The 15,700-nt window shown below is 52.4% G+C and overlaps 1 protein-coding gene and 1 pseudogene across 1 annotated transcript in view; both read right to left on the bottom strand.

The window, feature by feature from the left end:
• The window catches only part of NOTCH1 (notch receptor 1), a 787,535-nt gene that overhangs the window by 28,798 nt on the left and 743,037 nt on the right, over nucleotides 1-15,700 (bottom strand). Inside the window, exons 7-15 of the mRNA XM_066610802.1 lie at nucleotides 15,471-15,626; nucleotides 12,894-13,079; nucleotides 11,568-11,681; nucleotides 10,094-10,207; nucleotides 7,936-8,169; nucleotides 4,016-4,126; nucleotides 3,719-3,911; nucleotides 2,366-2,511; nucleotides 473-586 (exon numbers count right to left, since the gene is read on the bottom strand). Coding sequence (XP_066466899.1) covers nucleotides 473-586; nucleotides 2,366-2,511; nucleotides 3,719-3,911; nucleotides 4,016-4,126; nucleotides 7,936-8,169; nucleotides 10,094-10,207; nucleotides 11,568-11,681; nucleotides 12,894-13,079; nucleotides 15,471-15,626 — 1,368 coding nt within the window. The remainder of the gene's footprint in view (nucleotides 1-472; nucleotides 587-2,365; nucleotides 2,512-3,718; nucleotides 3,912-4,015; nucleotides 4,127-7,935; nucleotides 8,170-10,093; nucleotides 10,208-11,567; nucleotides 11,682-12,893; nucleotides 13,080-15,470; nucleotides 15,627-15,700) is intronic.
• On the bottom strand, nucleotides 10,544-10,663 carry LOC136635782 (5S ribosomal RNA; annotated as a pseudogene).

Here is a 15,700-nt window from a genome sequence, read left to right as displayed (position 1 = left end):
CACAACCGTTTGCAAGAAGGGGACCGGGCTGAACCGAGACCGGTCCCCGAATGTGAGGGAGGGGACTCCCCAATGCCAGCACACTAAGGTCACTCGCTCCCTCACGGGGAGGTTTGTGTGGAAATGGGGAGCAAGAAGAAAGGGCCGTGCATCACAAAGTCGCAGAAAGCTACTCGAGGCCTCTTTTTCGAGCCAAGACCAGATCCAGAAGGCCTCAGGATACCGACAGGCAGGGGGCAAAAGCACCTCAGAGTAGCTGTGGGACAGGCTTTGAAGTACATTACATGCAACCCACGACGGAAGCGTCCTTGCGGTTGCAGAGCGTCGGAAGGAATGGGATGTGCAAGGGGTATTTTTGGGTTTCCTGTTGTCCCTGCTCCTTGGTCCTCAAGCACCCTGGAATCGGGCTCCTGGATGCCATTACAGGAAGCCAAGGAGGAGGTTGTGCACTTTGTGGTGCCAGCTCTCTTACCGGCATACGGGGGATCGCAGTTGCACTGGTAACCAGCGACTCCATCGATACAGGTTCCCTGGTTCAGGCATGGATTGGAAGCACATTCATTGATGTTTGTCTGGCAGTTGGGACCTGAGGACGAGGAGGAGACAACCCACTCACAGTCAGATAACCTGGCCCAGAACCTTCTCCCCTGACTGGCAGTGGCTTTCTAGGGTCTCAAGAAGGGGTCCTTCCTCACTAGAATCCTCCCCCCTTGAGCCGATTTCACACCTGAACTGCCCCTTCTGCACAAATATTATTTTTATTATTAAGAATATAGACTGCTTTTCCAAAGAGTACCCAAAGAGTACTTCTTATCTGTGGGTTCCACCCCTGAGGATTTTATCCAGCATGGGTGCCAGGTCTGCATCTGGAAGGTCCTTGAGGCCCTCCTTGGGAATTACATTATCTGCAAGATCAGTACCCATGGGGGTCCAAGAACAGATCCCCTTGGATACCAAAGGCCCTCTGTCATTCACAAATCGGTTTACAAAGTAAAATAAATTGATACTAAAATAAACAAATCAATAAGACTATAATCCTATCCACACTTTCCTGGGAGTAAGTTTCACTGGCTATAAGGGGACTTACTTCTGAGTAGACATGCATAGGCTTGGGCTCTACGTCAAATAGCTCCCCAGCACCTTGGCTAGTGCACTTGCCCACCCAACCCACTGAAAGAAAAGCTGCCCAAAGACTCCTTTTCCATCGTGCTTGTTTTCCTCTCTCAGGATTTGTGTTTTGCTCCCTTCCAAAAGAGCAAAGTGGGGAGCATTCCTGATTAAGAGGCTCAGTTCTCTCCACACCTCATTGCAACATGGAGCAGACCAGGACAGAAGCACCTCTGAGATCAGGATGCAGTAGGCCAGTGCTAGCCTGTCCACAAGGCCAACTGACGACCCAATCCTATCCAATTTTCCAGTGCTGGTGCAGCTGTGCCAACAAGGCATGCACTGCATCCTGTGGTGGGGAGGCAGACACAGAGGCCTCCTCAAAGTAAGGGAACATTTGCTCCCTTACCTTGGGGCTGCATTGCGGTTGCACTAGCGATAGGAAATTGGATAGGATTGGGCCCTGAGACAGTTGCCTCATGTGGTGGACCAGTCAGGGCAACTCCTTCCACAACTTGCACATGCCCGATCTCGTCTGATCTCGGAAGCTAAGCAGGGTCAGGCCTGGTTAGTACCTGGACGGGAGACCGCCTGGGAATACCGGATGCTGTAGGCTTAGACCATGATCTCGGAAGCTAAGCAGAGTCAGGCCTGGTCAGTACTTGGATGGGAGACCGCCTGGGAATACCAGGTGCTGTAGGCTTATACCATGATCTGGGAAACTAAGCAGGGTCAGGCCTGGTTAGTACTTGGATGGGAGACCGCCTGGGAATACCGGGTGCTGTAGGCTTATACCATGATCTCGGAAGCTAAGCAGGGTCAGGCCTGGTTAGTGCTTGGATGGGAGACCGCCTGGGAATACCGGGTGCTGTAGGCTTATACCATAGTCTTTCGAGACTGAAGGTTGCCAACCATCTCCCACCCCTGGACTGAGAAAAGACAAGGAAGTAAGGTAGGATTGGTCTAACCCACCAGGCTCCTCTACGCTACAGTTCCACTTCTTTTCCCAATCGAGGGAGCGGGAGGAAGAGCACCAGTGGCTGCCCTACTGGGCAAGAGGGAGCGCAGGCCCCAGGGGATCATGGGTCAGCACAGAAGGAAGAGAAAAGAGGACGCTCATGTTTCATTTACCACTTCTTGGCCCCACTTCCCCAAAAAACAGATTCAAGGCAGTCGACAAAACACAAAGTCTTGTGGAGGCCAGCTGTCTGTCAAGGTCAACTCTGGCCCCTCTTTCCTGCCCCCCCATGACACTGACCGCTGAATCCCTCCCGGCAGGTGCAGATGTAACCTCCGGTCATGTCCTTGCAGGTGCCGCCATTCACGCAGGGGTTGGATTCGCACTCGTTATTGTTGATGTCACAGTTGGTACCACTCCAACCCAAATCGCAATCGCACTTGAAGCTTGGAGAGGAACAGAAAACAGAGCACGCGTGAGCCACAGAGGTGACCGAACGTCAGTCTGAATGCGCAGAAATGCGAGAGGTAGTGGGGGAGAGAGAGAGAGAGAGAGCAAGAGAGAGAGAGAGAGAGCAAGCAGCCTCGTCCAAGGGAAGACCTGACCCAGGGCCATCTCTTGCTCCAGTTCTGGTCGCCGCATCTCAGAAAGGACATAGTGGAAATGGAAAAGGTGCAAAAGAGAGCGACTAAGATGATTACTGGACTGGGGCACCTTCCTTATGAGGAAAGGCTACGGCGTTTGGGCCTCTTCAGCCTAGAAAAGAGGCGCCTGAGGGGGGACATGATTGAGACATACAAAATTATGCAGGGGGTGGACAGAGTGGATAGGGAGATGTTCTTTACACTCTCACATAACACCAGAACCAGGGGACATCCACTCAAATTGAGTGTTGGGAGAGTTAGGACAGACAAAAGAAAATATTTCTTTACTCAGCGTGTGGTTGGTCTGTGGAACTCCTTGCCACAGGATGTGGTGACGGCATCTGGCCTGGATGCCTTTAAAAGGGGATTGGACAAGTTTCTGGAGGAAAAATCCATTACGGGGTACAAGCCATGATGTGTATGCGCAACCTCCTGATTTTAGAAATGGGCTATGTCAGAATGCGACATGCAAGGGAGGGCACCAGGTTGAGGTCTCTTGTTATCAGGTGTGCTCCCTGGGGCATTTGGTGGGCTGCTGTGAGATACAGGAAGCTGGACTAGATGGGCCTATGGCCTGATCCAGTGGGGCTGTTCTTATGTTCTTATGCACAGGTGTGTGTCAGAAGGACACAAGCTGACAAAGAGCCCTGACTCTGGAACCCAAGGGATTGGTCCTGTGCGTCTTCACCCAGCTACAGCCAAAAGAAAGGCGATGGCAGGGATTCCCAAAGCGTGCACTGCGATGCCTTAGGTGTCATGGCACACTCACAGGGGCATGCAGGACACCCCCAGTGACCCCTTCTACCTGTTCCCCCAGGTGCCGCCATCTTGGACCTCACGAAAACGTGTGAGATTTGGTCGCCGCCATCTTGGATTTTGCAACAGCCAAAATGGGAAGAAAAGGCTGCAGGGGTGTTGTGACACAGGCGAGTTTGCAAACCACTGGATTATGGGGAAACTCTGCCAGGCAAGCAAGCCCTTGTTAGGCAGGGCCTCCACAGAAGCCTACCCGTTCAGCCCGTCATTGCATTTCCCGTGGATGCAGGGGTTGCTGTTGCACTCGTTCACTTCGGAGAGGCACATGGTGTCGTGGTACCCCTCGGGACAGATGCAAGTGAAGCCATTGATGTTGTCCCTGCAAGTGCCACCATTGTGGCAGGGGCTGCTGGCGCACTCGTCAATGTTGAAGTTGCACATCCGCCCTGGGGGTGAAAACGGCCGCAGAACATCAGTCCCTGCACCACAAGTCAAACACTGCCAGCCTGCGTCAGCCCAACACGTGGGCCCACCCACATCCCACTCTCACCTGCGTATCCCGGCTCGCAAGCACACTCGTAGCCATTGATCCTGTCGATGCACTTGCCGTAATCGCACGGGTTGCTGGCGCAGTCGTCCAGGTTGACCTCACAGTTGGGCCCTTCCAAAAAGAAAACCATCGTCAGAAATAAATGGGAAGGGGCGGGATGTATCTGCGCAGCCCACAAAGTGAGTTCTGGAGTGCTCCCTGGGGCATTTGATCGGCCACTGTGAGATACAGGAAGCTGGACTAGATGGGCCTCTGGCCTGATCCAGTGGGACTGTTCTTATGTTCTTAACTACAATTCCCAGGAAGCCTTGCAGGTCTCTTGTTCTCTGGTGTGCTCCCTGGGGCATTTGGTGGGGCGCTGTGAGATACAGGAAGCTGGACTAGATGGGCCTATGGCCTGATCCGGTGGGGCTGTTCTTATGTTCTTAAACTACAATTCCCAGGAGGCCTTGCAGGTCTCTTGTTATCTGGTGTGCTCCCTGGGGCATTTGGTGGGCCGCTGTGAGATACAGGAAGCTGGAGTAGATGGGCCTATGGCCTGATCCAGTGGGACTGTTCTTATGTTCTTAACTACAATTCCCAGGAAGCCTTGCAGGTCTCTTGTTCTCTGGTGTGCTCCCTGGGGCATTTGGTGGGCCGCTGTGAGATACAGGAAGCTGGACTAGATGGGCCTATGGCCTGATCCAGTGGGGCTGTTCTTATGTTCTTAACTACAATTCCCAGGAGGCCTTGCAGGTCTCTTGTTGTCTTGTGCGCTCCCTGGGGCATTTGGTGGGCCGCTGTGAGATACAGGAAGCTGGACTAGATGGGCCTATGGCCTGATCCAGTGGGGCTGTTCTTATGTTCTTAACTACAATTCCCAGGAGGCCTTGCAGGTCTCTTGTTGTCTTGTGCGCTCCCTGGGGCATTTGGTGGGCCGCTGTGAGATACAGGAAGCTGGACTAGATGGGCCTATGGCCTGATCCAGTGGGACTGTTCTTATGTTCTTAACTACAATTCCCAGGAGGCCTTGCAGGTCTCTTGTTGTCTTATGCGCTCCCTGGGGCATTTGGTGGGCCGCTGTGAGATACAGGAAGCTGGACTAGATGGGCCTATGGCCTGATCCAGTGGGGCTGTTCTTATGTTCTTAAACTACAATTCCCAGGAGGCCTTGCAGGTCTCTTGTTATCTGGTGTGCTCCCTGAGGCATTTGGTGGGCCGCTGTGAGATACAGGAAGCTGGACTAGATGGGCCTGTGGCCTGATCCAGTGGGGCTGCTCTTATGTTCAGCTGACAAGGGAGGGCACCAGGATGCAGGTCTCTTGTTATCTGGTGTGCTCCCTGGGGCATTTGGTGGGCCACTGAGATACAGGAAGCTGAACTAGATGGGCCTCTGGCCTGATCCAGTGGGGCTGTTCTTATGAAAGGTTAGCCTGTCTGCTGCTCTCCTCTACCAAGATGAGTCCCCAAGACATTTGGGTGGAAAATCCTGTTAGAGGAATAAAGGATGGAATAAAGGACTTCTCCCTGCCTGCCATTCATATCTCTTGCAGTCAGGGAGGGGTGGATGTCACCGCGTTTGACATGGGTGCAAAAAAAACACACAGATCAATACAGATCACAGAATTTCACTTGTGGAATTTGGACTGCCTGGACACTGAATGTTAGTTCACTTGCAAAATCTGGGCTGCTGGACACAAAACGTCAGTTAAATTTTCTAGCGCTGAGCAAGCACACGGCCCTGCCGACGGCAGAGGGTTGGCAAAGCACTCTTCCCCCCCTTTCACCCCATTAAGGAAGGCGAGGAGTGCCTGGACAAGACGCAGGCAGAACTTCTCCAGGGGCTGCGACAGGGAGAAGAGACCTGGATGGGGGAAGAATCTATGTGGAAATGAGTGGCTCTTTGGAGCAGGAAAACCAGAATTTCAACTGCTGGAGCTAGAGAATCACCTCCAGTCTCTTGCCTCTGGAGAGCCTGGGGGGAGGCACAGAGAGTTTGGGGCTGCAGGGAAGACTCTCCACCCTCCAAGGAAGTGGAGGAGAAAGGTGATGGCGGTTGGATCTTCCCCGTTAAGAGGTGTGGAAGCTGCTGTGTGTCACTTTGCTCACAAGGTGCGCTGTTTTCCCAGTGCAAGGATCTGGGCGTGACTGCCAAAGCCAGTTAAGCCGCAGGTCCCGCTTGCTCATGTGGGAACACTGCTTGGCACAGCTGTGAGCAGTTCATGTCTCCAGGGCTTTGGGCAGGGTGGCGACAAATCTCAAGGCCAGCAACAGGCAGAGGACTTCAGCAAGACAGAAGAACACTCTGGGGGAACGACCAGCTACGCTAGTGTTTTCCAAAATGTGTGCAACAGTGCCACGGCGCACTCACAGAGATGCCACCAGATGTCCCCAGTTACCCCTCCTACTGGCTCTTCTGGACACCATCTTGCAAGTTCCAAGACGGCGGCATCCAAACCTCATGAGATTTGGGCACTGCCATCTTGGCTCTTGCAAGATCCAAGATGGCGCCGGGATGGTTCCTGCTCCAGTTGAGCCGAGAAGAAGAGGCTGTGGTGACCCTGATAAGTTTGGGAACCGCTGGGGCTATGCTGCTTGTGACATCAAGAGAGGTTTGGCTTCTGAGCCTCCGTCCTCCGATTCCCAGACAAAGGGACGGGCTGCCCCACATAAGGAATGGGAAGGATTTTTTTTTTTTTGGCAGAAGCACAGCAAATCTGGCCAAGAGGGCTTGAGGGACAAATCCAAAGTGCCATTCACAGGTAAGCCCAGAGGGAGGGAGGGAGGGACCCCAGGGGAGAGGCGAAGGGGGGTCGGAGCCTGTGGGGGGAGAGAAAGAAAAAGATGGAAGATTCCGGGAGAAAGACAAATGGAGGGATTCTGGACTGCCTCCAGCAGGGGTAAACTGCCCCCAGTTTGATTTATTAGATGTGGACATGGAGCCTGTGCACACTGACTCCAAGGACCCTGATAAGGCTGGATAAGATTACTTGCGAGTAGCATTCCTGGGAGGGATCCTCACTGGCTGGAATGGGGCTAACTTGTGAGCAAATGCAAGTGTGAGGCTGCCATCCTGCGTGCACTTTGCTGGGAGGGCACCTCCTGGAGCAGGAGGGGGTTACTCGTGAGTAGGCGCACTGTGCGCAGGATAGCAAGTCGAGTCCATTCTGTGCACACAACAACCCTGTGAGGTAGGCAAGGCTGAGAGAAAGTGACTGGCCCAAGGTCACCCAAGGGCTTCATGGCTGAGGGGGGGGGGATTCAAACCTGGATCTTCCAGGTCTAAGTCCGTCTCCCAAACCTAGTGGCTCTGGTACCACCACCCTGGCTCTGGTACCAGTTCTCAGAACTGGTTCTGTGTCCAGTTCTGGGAGCCACATTTTAAGAAGGAGGCAGCAGGTCCAGAGAAGGGCAGTTAGGACAGTCAGGGTTCTGGAAAACAAGCCCTACGAGGAAAGGTTGAGGAAACTCCATCTGTTTAACCTGGAGAAGGCCATGGTGGCACTCTTCAAATATCTGCAGGGCTGTCACATGGGTGAGGGCAATGTTTGTTCTGTGGTGCCCCACAGAGCAGAACTAGATTCAGTGGGCTTAAGGCTGCAGGAGGGGAAGGCCAGATATCAGGAAGGCATTCCGGACAGTAAGAGCAGTTTGATAACAACAGATTCCCGAGGTGGGCTTCCCATGGCTGGGAGATCTTCAAACAGTGGCTAGACAGACACCTTTTGGTGATGCCCTGGAGAGGATTTTCCTGCTTCAAGAGACAGAGGTTGGACTAGATGGCCTTGACAGCCCCTTCTGGCTCCCTGAACATCACCCAAATGCCCTGCAACTTGCTTCTGCTTCTTTTTCAACCATTGAGCCTTTCCAAACACCTTTGGGGGTTTGGAGTTTCTCACCCCAAGCCCCAGACAGGACCACCAACTCAACATGGGTCTTACCTGTCGTCCCTTTGAGGCACAGGCAGTTGTAGCCGTTGTTCCGGTCCTGGCAGGTCCCGCCGTTCTTGCACGGCTGACTTTGGCACTCGTTGATGTTGATGTCGCAGCGGCGGCCGGTGTAGCCGGGCTGGCAGACACACGTGAAGGTGGCGAGGCCATCCTGGCAAGTCCCGTAGTGGCAGGGGTCTGGGTCGCACTCGTTGATGTTTGTCTCGCAGTGTGGACCGGTGAAACCTGGGGCAGAAGAACCACAGATATGGGCCACTTTCCTCTCTACCCGATGCGTCGCAACACAACCTGCCCACAACACAACCACCTGAGAGAAGTCTGACCGAGGACCCAGAGAGCCCCCTGTCCCCAGGCTGGCCAGCAGGTTCCTCCAGGGAGCTTCCTAGCAAGATGGAGAGAGCTGCGCCCCCTTGTTCCTTGCCCCAAACATCACAGTGGGATTGCAGCACGTTTCCCACTCTGGAGGGTCATTCTCTCACCCCTTGCCCACAGTGGCAGGCAAGGAAAAGGATGTGGCGACTGGTCATGAGAAGGCCTCATCTTCCTGAAGGGCTGCGTGCAGGATAGTTGCAGAGGGGGACTTATTCTAACACTTGTAGACTGTGAACTGCTATTGCACAGCGGGGTTACATCAAATTCCACAACATAATAGTTGAGATGCTTGCTCCGTGGGGACGTGGGTGGTGAGGAACTGTGGCAAAACTGTGCAAAAGGGTCTCCTGTCGAACTGCGGACCTGCCAGTCATTTGGTCATGAACCAGTGCAAGGTAAGAGGGGACTCCTGGAGTTCAGGATGCCAGAAGATTAATTTGGTGGCAGGTGTCTGGAACCATGAGGTCTTGCGCAGTGGGCAAAACAACCTTGGGCTGTGCGACTTTGGGGCGGGGGATGACTTTGGGGGAGGGCTGACTGGTGAAATGAAGCACTCTGAAATTCCGTGGCGGGATGAATGACTCCAGGGACTCTTGCGACTCTGAGATCTACAGCCTCAATAGTGAGACCGGGCCCAGAAGCACGCCAGCACGCCACAGACTCGCCAGGGCCCCCAGTCCTGTCAGTGAGCAAGACTTCAGGAAGGCCAGGCTGCAGTGAGAGAACACATTGACAAGGGACGGAGGGAAGGAAGGAGACGGAGGAAGCCAATGTCGGGGAGCGGCCAGCCCTCCTCCAAGCTCAAGAGAGCCTCGCTTTGTCCCCAGAGGGGAACGTGACTCTCCTCTCCCAAACGCCGCCTCCCTCTCTCCCTTTCACAGCCCCTCGTCTCCACTCGTCTGCATGCAGCTCAGATCCACGGGCCGCGGCACCCAGGAGGGCAGGGAGGGGTCGGGGGCGAATGGCTGCACCGCACACCGAGGGATAATAGCCACTGAGAAGCGCAGGGAAGACAAAGGGTGTGTGTGGGGGGAGGGCAGCGAGAGGGGAGACAAAGTGAGGCTTTCACCGAGGCCCCCCCCCCCAATCCACAGCACGGCTTTTCATCGGCACTCCAGCCTGACCAAGATGCTCATTAGAGACTGTTCAGCTGGAAGGTTTCTGGCGGGATCTGCGCCACAAAAGCGCCACTGTTTGCTGTCGGGGGCTCATGTGCCGCCTTTGTCCAAGTGCTCCTCGGGTTTCACTCATCCAGCGCACACAATCCTGCGCTTTGGGGGGGGGGGGTTTGGCCCCAGAAGCAAAATGCTGTGTTGCTATGCCGTCCTCTGAAGAGGCAAGGAGCCTGAGGGGAGTGGGGGGGTGGCGGCACAGAGGCGCCCCCACCGTGCCAGCATGCAGCCCAAATGGAGGAGGCTGCCTCTGTGTGCCAGGGGGGAGGCCATTTCCAGTGTTTGATCCCAGAGCTCTTGAAATTGCACCAGCAAAGCGCAGCCACGAGGTTGCCTCGCTCTTCCTCCCAGCGACCCAAAAAGGGACTTCAAAACGCCTCCGGATTCTGCTGCTCGCCTGGCAGTGCCCAAACTCAGTGACTGCCAAGCACCCGGCCGGCCACAAAGCCAGCTGGGTGGGCTGCTTTTGGCTGAACTGGCCACAAGTGGCGCTGGCTTAACCTGAGCGCGTGGGCTGCTGAGCTCGTGACCAGATCCAGACACCCACCAGAGGACACCTGAGGAATGAGACCAACACCGCCATGCCTGCCCGCTTGTCCACCTACCTTCCGCGCATACGCAAGCGTAGCTGTTGGGGCCATCCATGCACTTCGCCCCATTCTTGCATGGCGTGCTGGCACATTCATCAATGTCATGTTGGCACAAGGCGCCATTGAAGCCTGGCAGAGAAACGGAGGAAGGAGAGGCTCAGATCCGGGGCAGTTCTTCGGCACAGACCCACCACCCAGGACCCTCCCAGCCAACTCCCCTTCCTGCCAAGGGCCATGGGTTGCTTTCTCCGCTCCGTGGGCACCTGTCAGTTCTCTCGACAGTTTCAATCACCTCCAGACCAGGAAGGAAAATGCTCAAGGAAACTTGGCTGAAGTTTCACCTTTGGGTCAAATCTGGCTAAGCAGATTAATCTGATGGCATCCAGGCTAGTAGAAAAAGGGCTGGCCTGATGGTTTGGTGGTAAAAATGGTTGGCAACCTTCAGTCTCGAAAGACTATGGTATAAGCCTACAGCACTCGGTATTCCCAGGCGGTCTCCCATCCAAGTACTAACCAGGCCTGACCCTGCTTAGCTTCCGAGATCAGACGAGATCGGGCATGTGCAGGGTAAGTGATGCAGCAAAATGAATAGCCAGTTGGCAGGTGGTGAGTATCCCTGCAAAGAGTTTCACTGCAAGGCAGAAGGTCTCACCTACCACCCAAATCCACACCGTGGTTGGGTCCGCATCCAATCTGATTGGAGCAGGACACAACCCTGACACTCTGTTCACACTCCACAGCCGTCGTGGTGATCTGAAAGGGTGCTTTTGGGTCAGAAGGCGAAAGGAATAGAACCCCAACCCCCCCGGGTTCACTTCTATTCTTCTAAAGAAAAACAGCACGTTGGGTGGGAGAACTGAGAACATCACAAACACTTCTCTGTGAAATACCTTGGGGCATGACGGCTGGGACAGCTCACGTTTTTCAGCTCAAAGTGTGGCAGTTCAAAAGAGTCCCTCAAATCACAGCGTAGAACAACTCCTGCAATGCTGGGCCCTGCTTGCCGGGACTCCAAAACTGAGCCTGGCTACACAATCAGAGCAAGGTGAGCCCACCATTCTGGCATCTTATTTAGCCCACAAGCTGACCACAAAGTGGCCAGCCCCTGTTGACGGTCCCCAGCGTCTGGAAGAGACACAGAGGTAGACTGCCTCTAACACAGGGGGCTTGATTTCCCTGTTGTGACCAAGAGCAGAGATGGCACTTGCTCAAAACGAGGCCAAAAATGTGGAGAGCCATCTCCCCCTGCCCTAACTCACTTTCCCTCCTGCTTGAGCTGCCGGCACAGAAGGCAGGCATCATACCAGAATACGTGGTTTCCCCCGAGCCGCCCACTTCGACTGGGCTTAAATCCGCTAGCCTGGCGTTGCCTCTGGGTGGTGGATTAATTCTAACTCCATTTCCACTACAAAAGCTCTGTGCTGAAGGCAAAGCCATCGATCCCCCACCCCACGCCTCCTCCTCCCCCCCTCCCCACCCCAAGCAGTACCTATGGGGCACTCGCAGGCGAACTCATTGATCTTGTCCACGCACTTCCCGTTGTTGAGGCAGGGGTTGGTGGCGCACTCATCCGTGTTGATCTCGCAGTAGACGCCCTCGTAGCCTGCAGGTTTCAGTGGCAAGAAAGGTGAGCCAAGGCGTCTCTCTGACAGCGTGCTGGGAATGCGAACCAGGCACCCAGCAGGAACAACCCGTCCCTGACCAACAGCCGTCTGCAGCCCAACCCACACCGGAGAAGATCCCCAACCGCTTCCTATGAAGGGGGACATGGTACCTGCTTTGCTCACTGACATTTCAATTCTGCAACATCCCATGCATGCACAAACTGGATCTGCCCATGTTCACCCTTGCCCCCTCACCATTGTCGAGACTGTAAGCTACTTGGGAACAGAGACTTTTTAACATTCTTTTCTTGCTTGTTTATCTACATCAGGGGTGCCCACTTGCGGCCCTCAAAGCCTCTCTATGCGGCCCTCAGGGAGCTCCTAGCCTCCAATGAGCCTCTGGCCCTCCGGAGATTTGTTCGAGACCACACTGGCCCGACACAACTGCTCTCAGCGTGAGGGCGACTGTTTGGCCTCTTGAGTGAGCTGTGGGATGAGGGCTCCCTCCACTGCTTGCTGTTTCAGGTCTGTGATGCAGTAGCGGCAGCAAAGGAAAGGCCAGCCTTGCTTTGTGCAAGGCCTTTTATAGGCCTTGAGCTATTGCAAGACCTTCATTCATTCATATAAGTTCATCTTTAATATATTCATTTATGTAAATTTATTCAAATTTTAAATGTAAATTAATTTGGCCCCCTGACACGGTGTCAGACAGATGATGTGGCCCTCCTGCCAAAAACCTTGGACACCCCTGATCTACATCTATATTATATCTTCCTTCCATTAGGTTCCCAGGCAGTACCCATTCAGCCACTGGCCAGAATTAGACCTGCTAAGCCTCAGTCAAGTGGCGTCAGGCAGGATCCTGCAACCCCCCCAATACCCCCCATGTGCACTGTCTTATATCACAACAGACCTGCCCTCCCCTCTTGCCTTATGACCTTTGGGAGAGGCCCTTGTTTCCAGAGCCTCCCAGGTAGGTAGTAGAAAGAAAGAAAGAAAGAAAGAAAGAAAGAAAGAAAGAAAGAAAGAAAGAAAGAAAGAAAGAGCAAGGGAGTCAGAGGGCTTTTCTCTCTCATCTTGAAGCACAGGAGTTGAAAGGAGAGCTGATTCTTGAGGTCAAGCCTGTCCAGAAGCATCAAACACAACCCAAACGTCAAGACCAGAGCATCTGGAGCAGGTGGGAGGAGAGGCAGAAACTGGCTTTTGCTTACCTGGCATGCAGATGCAGTGGAAGACCCCGATCTGGTCCAGGCAGGTGGCATCATTCTGGCAGGGATTTGAGGAGCACTCATTCACATCAATCTCACAGCGAGGGCCGGAATAGCCCTGCTGACACTGGCACTGGAAGGAGCCCTCCGTATTGATGCACTTCCCAGCGTGTTCACAAGGATTGGCACCTAACGGGAGGAGGAGGAAGACTAGGTTAAGACCGGTCCAATCTGTCCAGTCTCAGCCAGCATCTGCAACTGAGGGCAGTTCGAGATCTGGCACCACCAATGATCCTTGGCCACAGAAGCTCCAGAAGGCAGCACTTCTGGGTCTTGCGCCAGCTGTGGATTAACCGTTAAGTAAAATAAGCTGTTTATTTGGCATCAACGGAAGGGAAGCACCAAAAATTTTTTCCCAGAGCCGAATTTACAATGGACCATAGTGCAAAAGAACCCAAAGAACAAAAACGAAGCCTGCAAAAAAACAGTAAGATCACAGAACCCAAAATATATTAATCTGAAATATATTTTATTACATTTTTGGAGTGTTTTGTTTTTTTTACTAAATTCTGTTTTAAAGCACCAAAAGGCTAAAGAAAATACAAGAATTTAAATCTAAATATCATTCAATCTTTAAAACAATTGCTGGTGTATTTAGAGGTTGATGCAAAGCAAGTCCCTCTTATTATTAATTTTTTTTAAAATAAATTTTCAGGGAATTGTTTTGTATTTGAATCTTTTATTAATATATTAGTAATCAAATAAACAGAGTTACACACTTGTTTTCATCATCTATCATTGCCTTATCCAACTTTTTAGCTTCTGAGCCTAAATCCTATCAATGTCTTCTCAGAAGTAAGTCCCATTATAGCCAATGGGGCTTACTCCCAGGTAAGTGTGGATAGGATTGCAGCCTCAGTCATGCTGAACTTTATAATATACTTATGGAAGACAATATTGAGTGTCCCTTTTCGAGTGGACGGTTTCTGTATATTTTGAATGTGGTCACAAATTGCACAGCTGGGCGTTAATTGAAGTATATTAAAAATCCCAGCAAAAGAACTCTGAGAGGCTGGAGGGCTGATCACTGCTACGTATAAAAGCAGATTTGTTATGTCAGATGCGTTTGAGGCTATGATCAAAGACTCTGCAAGGAAAAAAAGTAGGAGAAAGTTTTTAAAAATATAAGTAAAGTTCTAAGTAGGCAACAATAAACATTGTTTTGCATCTTTGACTTGTGTATGTTAAAATGCTACATATCTTCAAGGCGAGAAAGCCACAGAATAAAAAGTGTTTTGTTTCGTACAAATTTTTCTCCATTAATTTTTTTTTTACATGGACCAACACGGATTTCTGTAAAAAAAAAAAGGAATTGCTTTTAATAAATTGTTTTTATTTCTCCCTCCTAACAATCCCTTTAAGAAATGAAAGTGTGTGCATTATGTTTGCTAGGATAAGTTTTGCTCACTGTATAGATACTATGTTAATCTTTCGTAATGAGCTGCTACTCTTTGTTTATTGTTGGTATCCAGCTCTCATGTAGTAATCCTGAACGGCTGTCCCCGTACTGGATTTAGAGTTGTCTTTGTATTCCCAACTTAATGTCACATTTTTAATGCAGTGCAATCCTGGTGCCGCAGTATTTACTGTCACTAAATCTGACTGTAAGTTTCATTTCATTTTGAAATACAAAACTTCGGTTGATGGTTTGTTACGGTTTAGTAACCGTAACTCTGCTGAAGCAGAGACTCCTGCGTTGGCTCGGTCATGTCGTGAGAATGGATGATGGCCGGATCCCAAAGGATCTCCTCTATGGAGAACTCGTGCAAGGAAAGCGCCCTACAGGTAGACCACAGCTGCGATACAAGGACATCTGCAAGAGGGATCTGAAGGCCTTAGGAGTGGACCTCAACAAGTGGGAAACCCTGGCCTCTGCGGCCCGCTTAGAGGCAAAGAGGCAAAGAAGGAAGGCCCATAGCCAGGGAGACAGACCAGGGACAGACTGCACTTGCTCCCGGTGTGGAAGGGACTGTCACTCCTGAATCGGCCTTTTCAGCCACACTAGACACTGTTCCAGAACCACCATTTCAGCCACACTAGACACTGTTCCAGAACCACCATTCAGAGCGCGATACCAGAGTCTTTCGAGACTGAAGATTGCCAACTACTACTACTACTAACTACTAACGGTTTAGTATTGCTTTTGTTTTGAATGGCAGATGTATGGGAGTACTATAATCTTTTCAGTGCTTTAGGGCTTCTAAAGGTCTTAATCCAGCCCTGCTGGAAGGTCCAGCCGGCACAGTGGGCCACTGTTACCAATCCTGCAGCCGTAACGCAACAGGTGGCCCTTCCCCGGGTCAATATGGTTGTCCAAAATGGCTGGCTTTGCATCCACTTCCAGTGGTCTCCGTGCATCAGCTCCTGCTTCCTCCCCTGCACTGAGCATTTTTCTTCCCCTGGCTCCTCTCTGGGGCTGACTCAGAATGTCACATTCCCTCTGGACCACTTCCACAACTCCCCACATCCCCAGGTAACGGTCCTGCCCCTGCTCTGGGTGTGTTATGGAAGGGTGCTTACCCAGTGCGCACTCGTTCACGTCCTGGTTGCAGGCGGGTCCTGTGTAACCAGGTGGGCAGGTGCAGATGGCCTTGCCGGTCACAGGGTTGGTGTCACAGTTGGAGCCCTCGTTGCAGGGGTTGCTGATGCAGGCGTCATCCAGGTGGCACAACAAGCCTGTCGGGAGGAGTCAAACACTGAGGAAGGCATCCCCCCTTCCTTCAAACCCCCTTTCTCCCCAGCAGTACCAC

This window comes from Tiliqua scincoides, chromosome 16, assembly GCF_035046505.1.
Source record: "Tiliqua scincoides isolate rTilSci1 chromosome 16, rTilSci1.hap2, whole genome shotgun sequence".
Classification (NCBI taxonomy): Eukaryota; Metazoa; Chordata; class Lepidosauria; order Squamata; family Scincidae; genus Tiliqua; species Tiliqua scincoides.
This window is presented reverse-complemented; position numbering and strand designations above follow the sequence as displayed.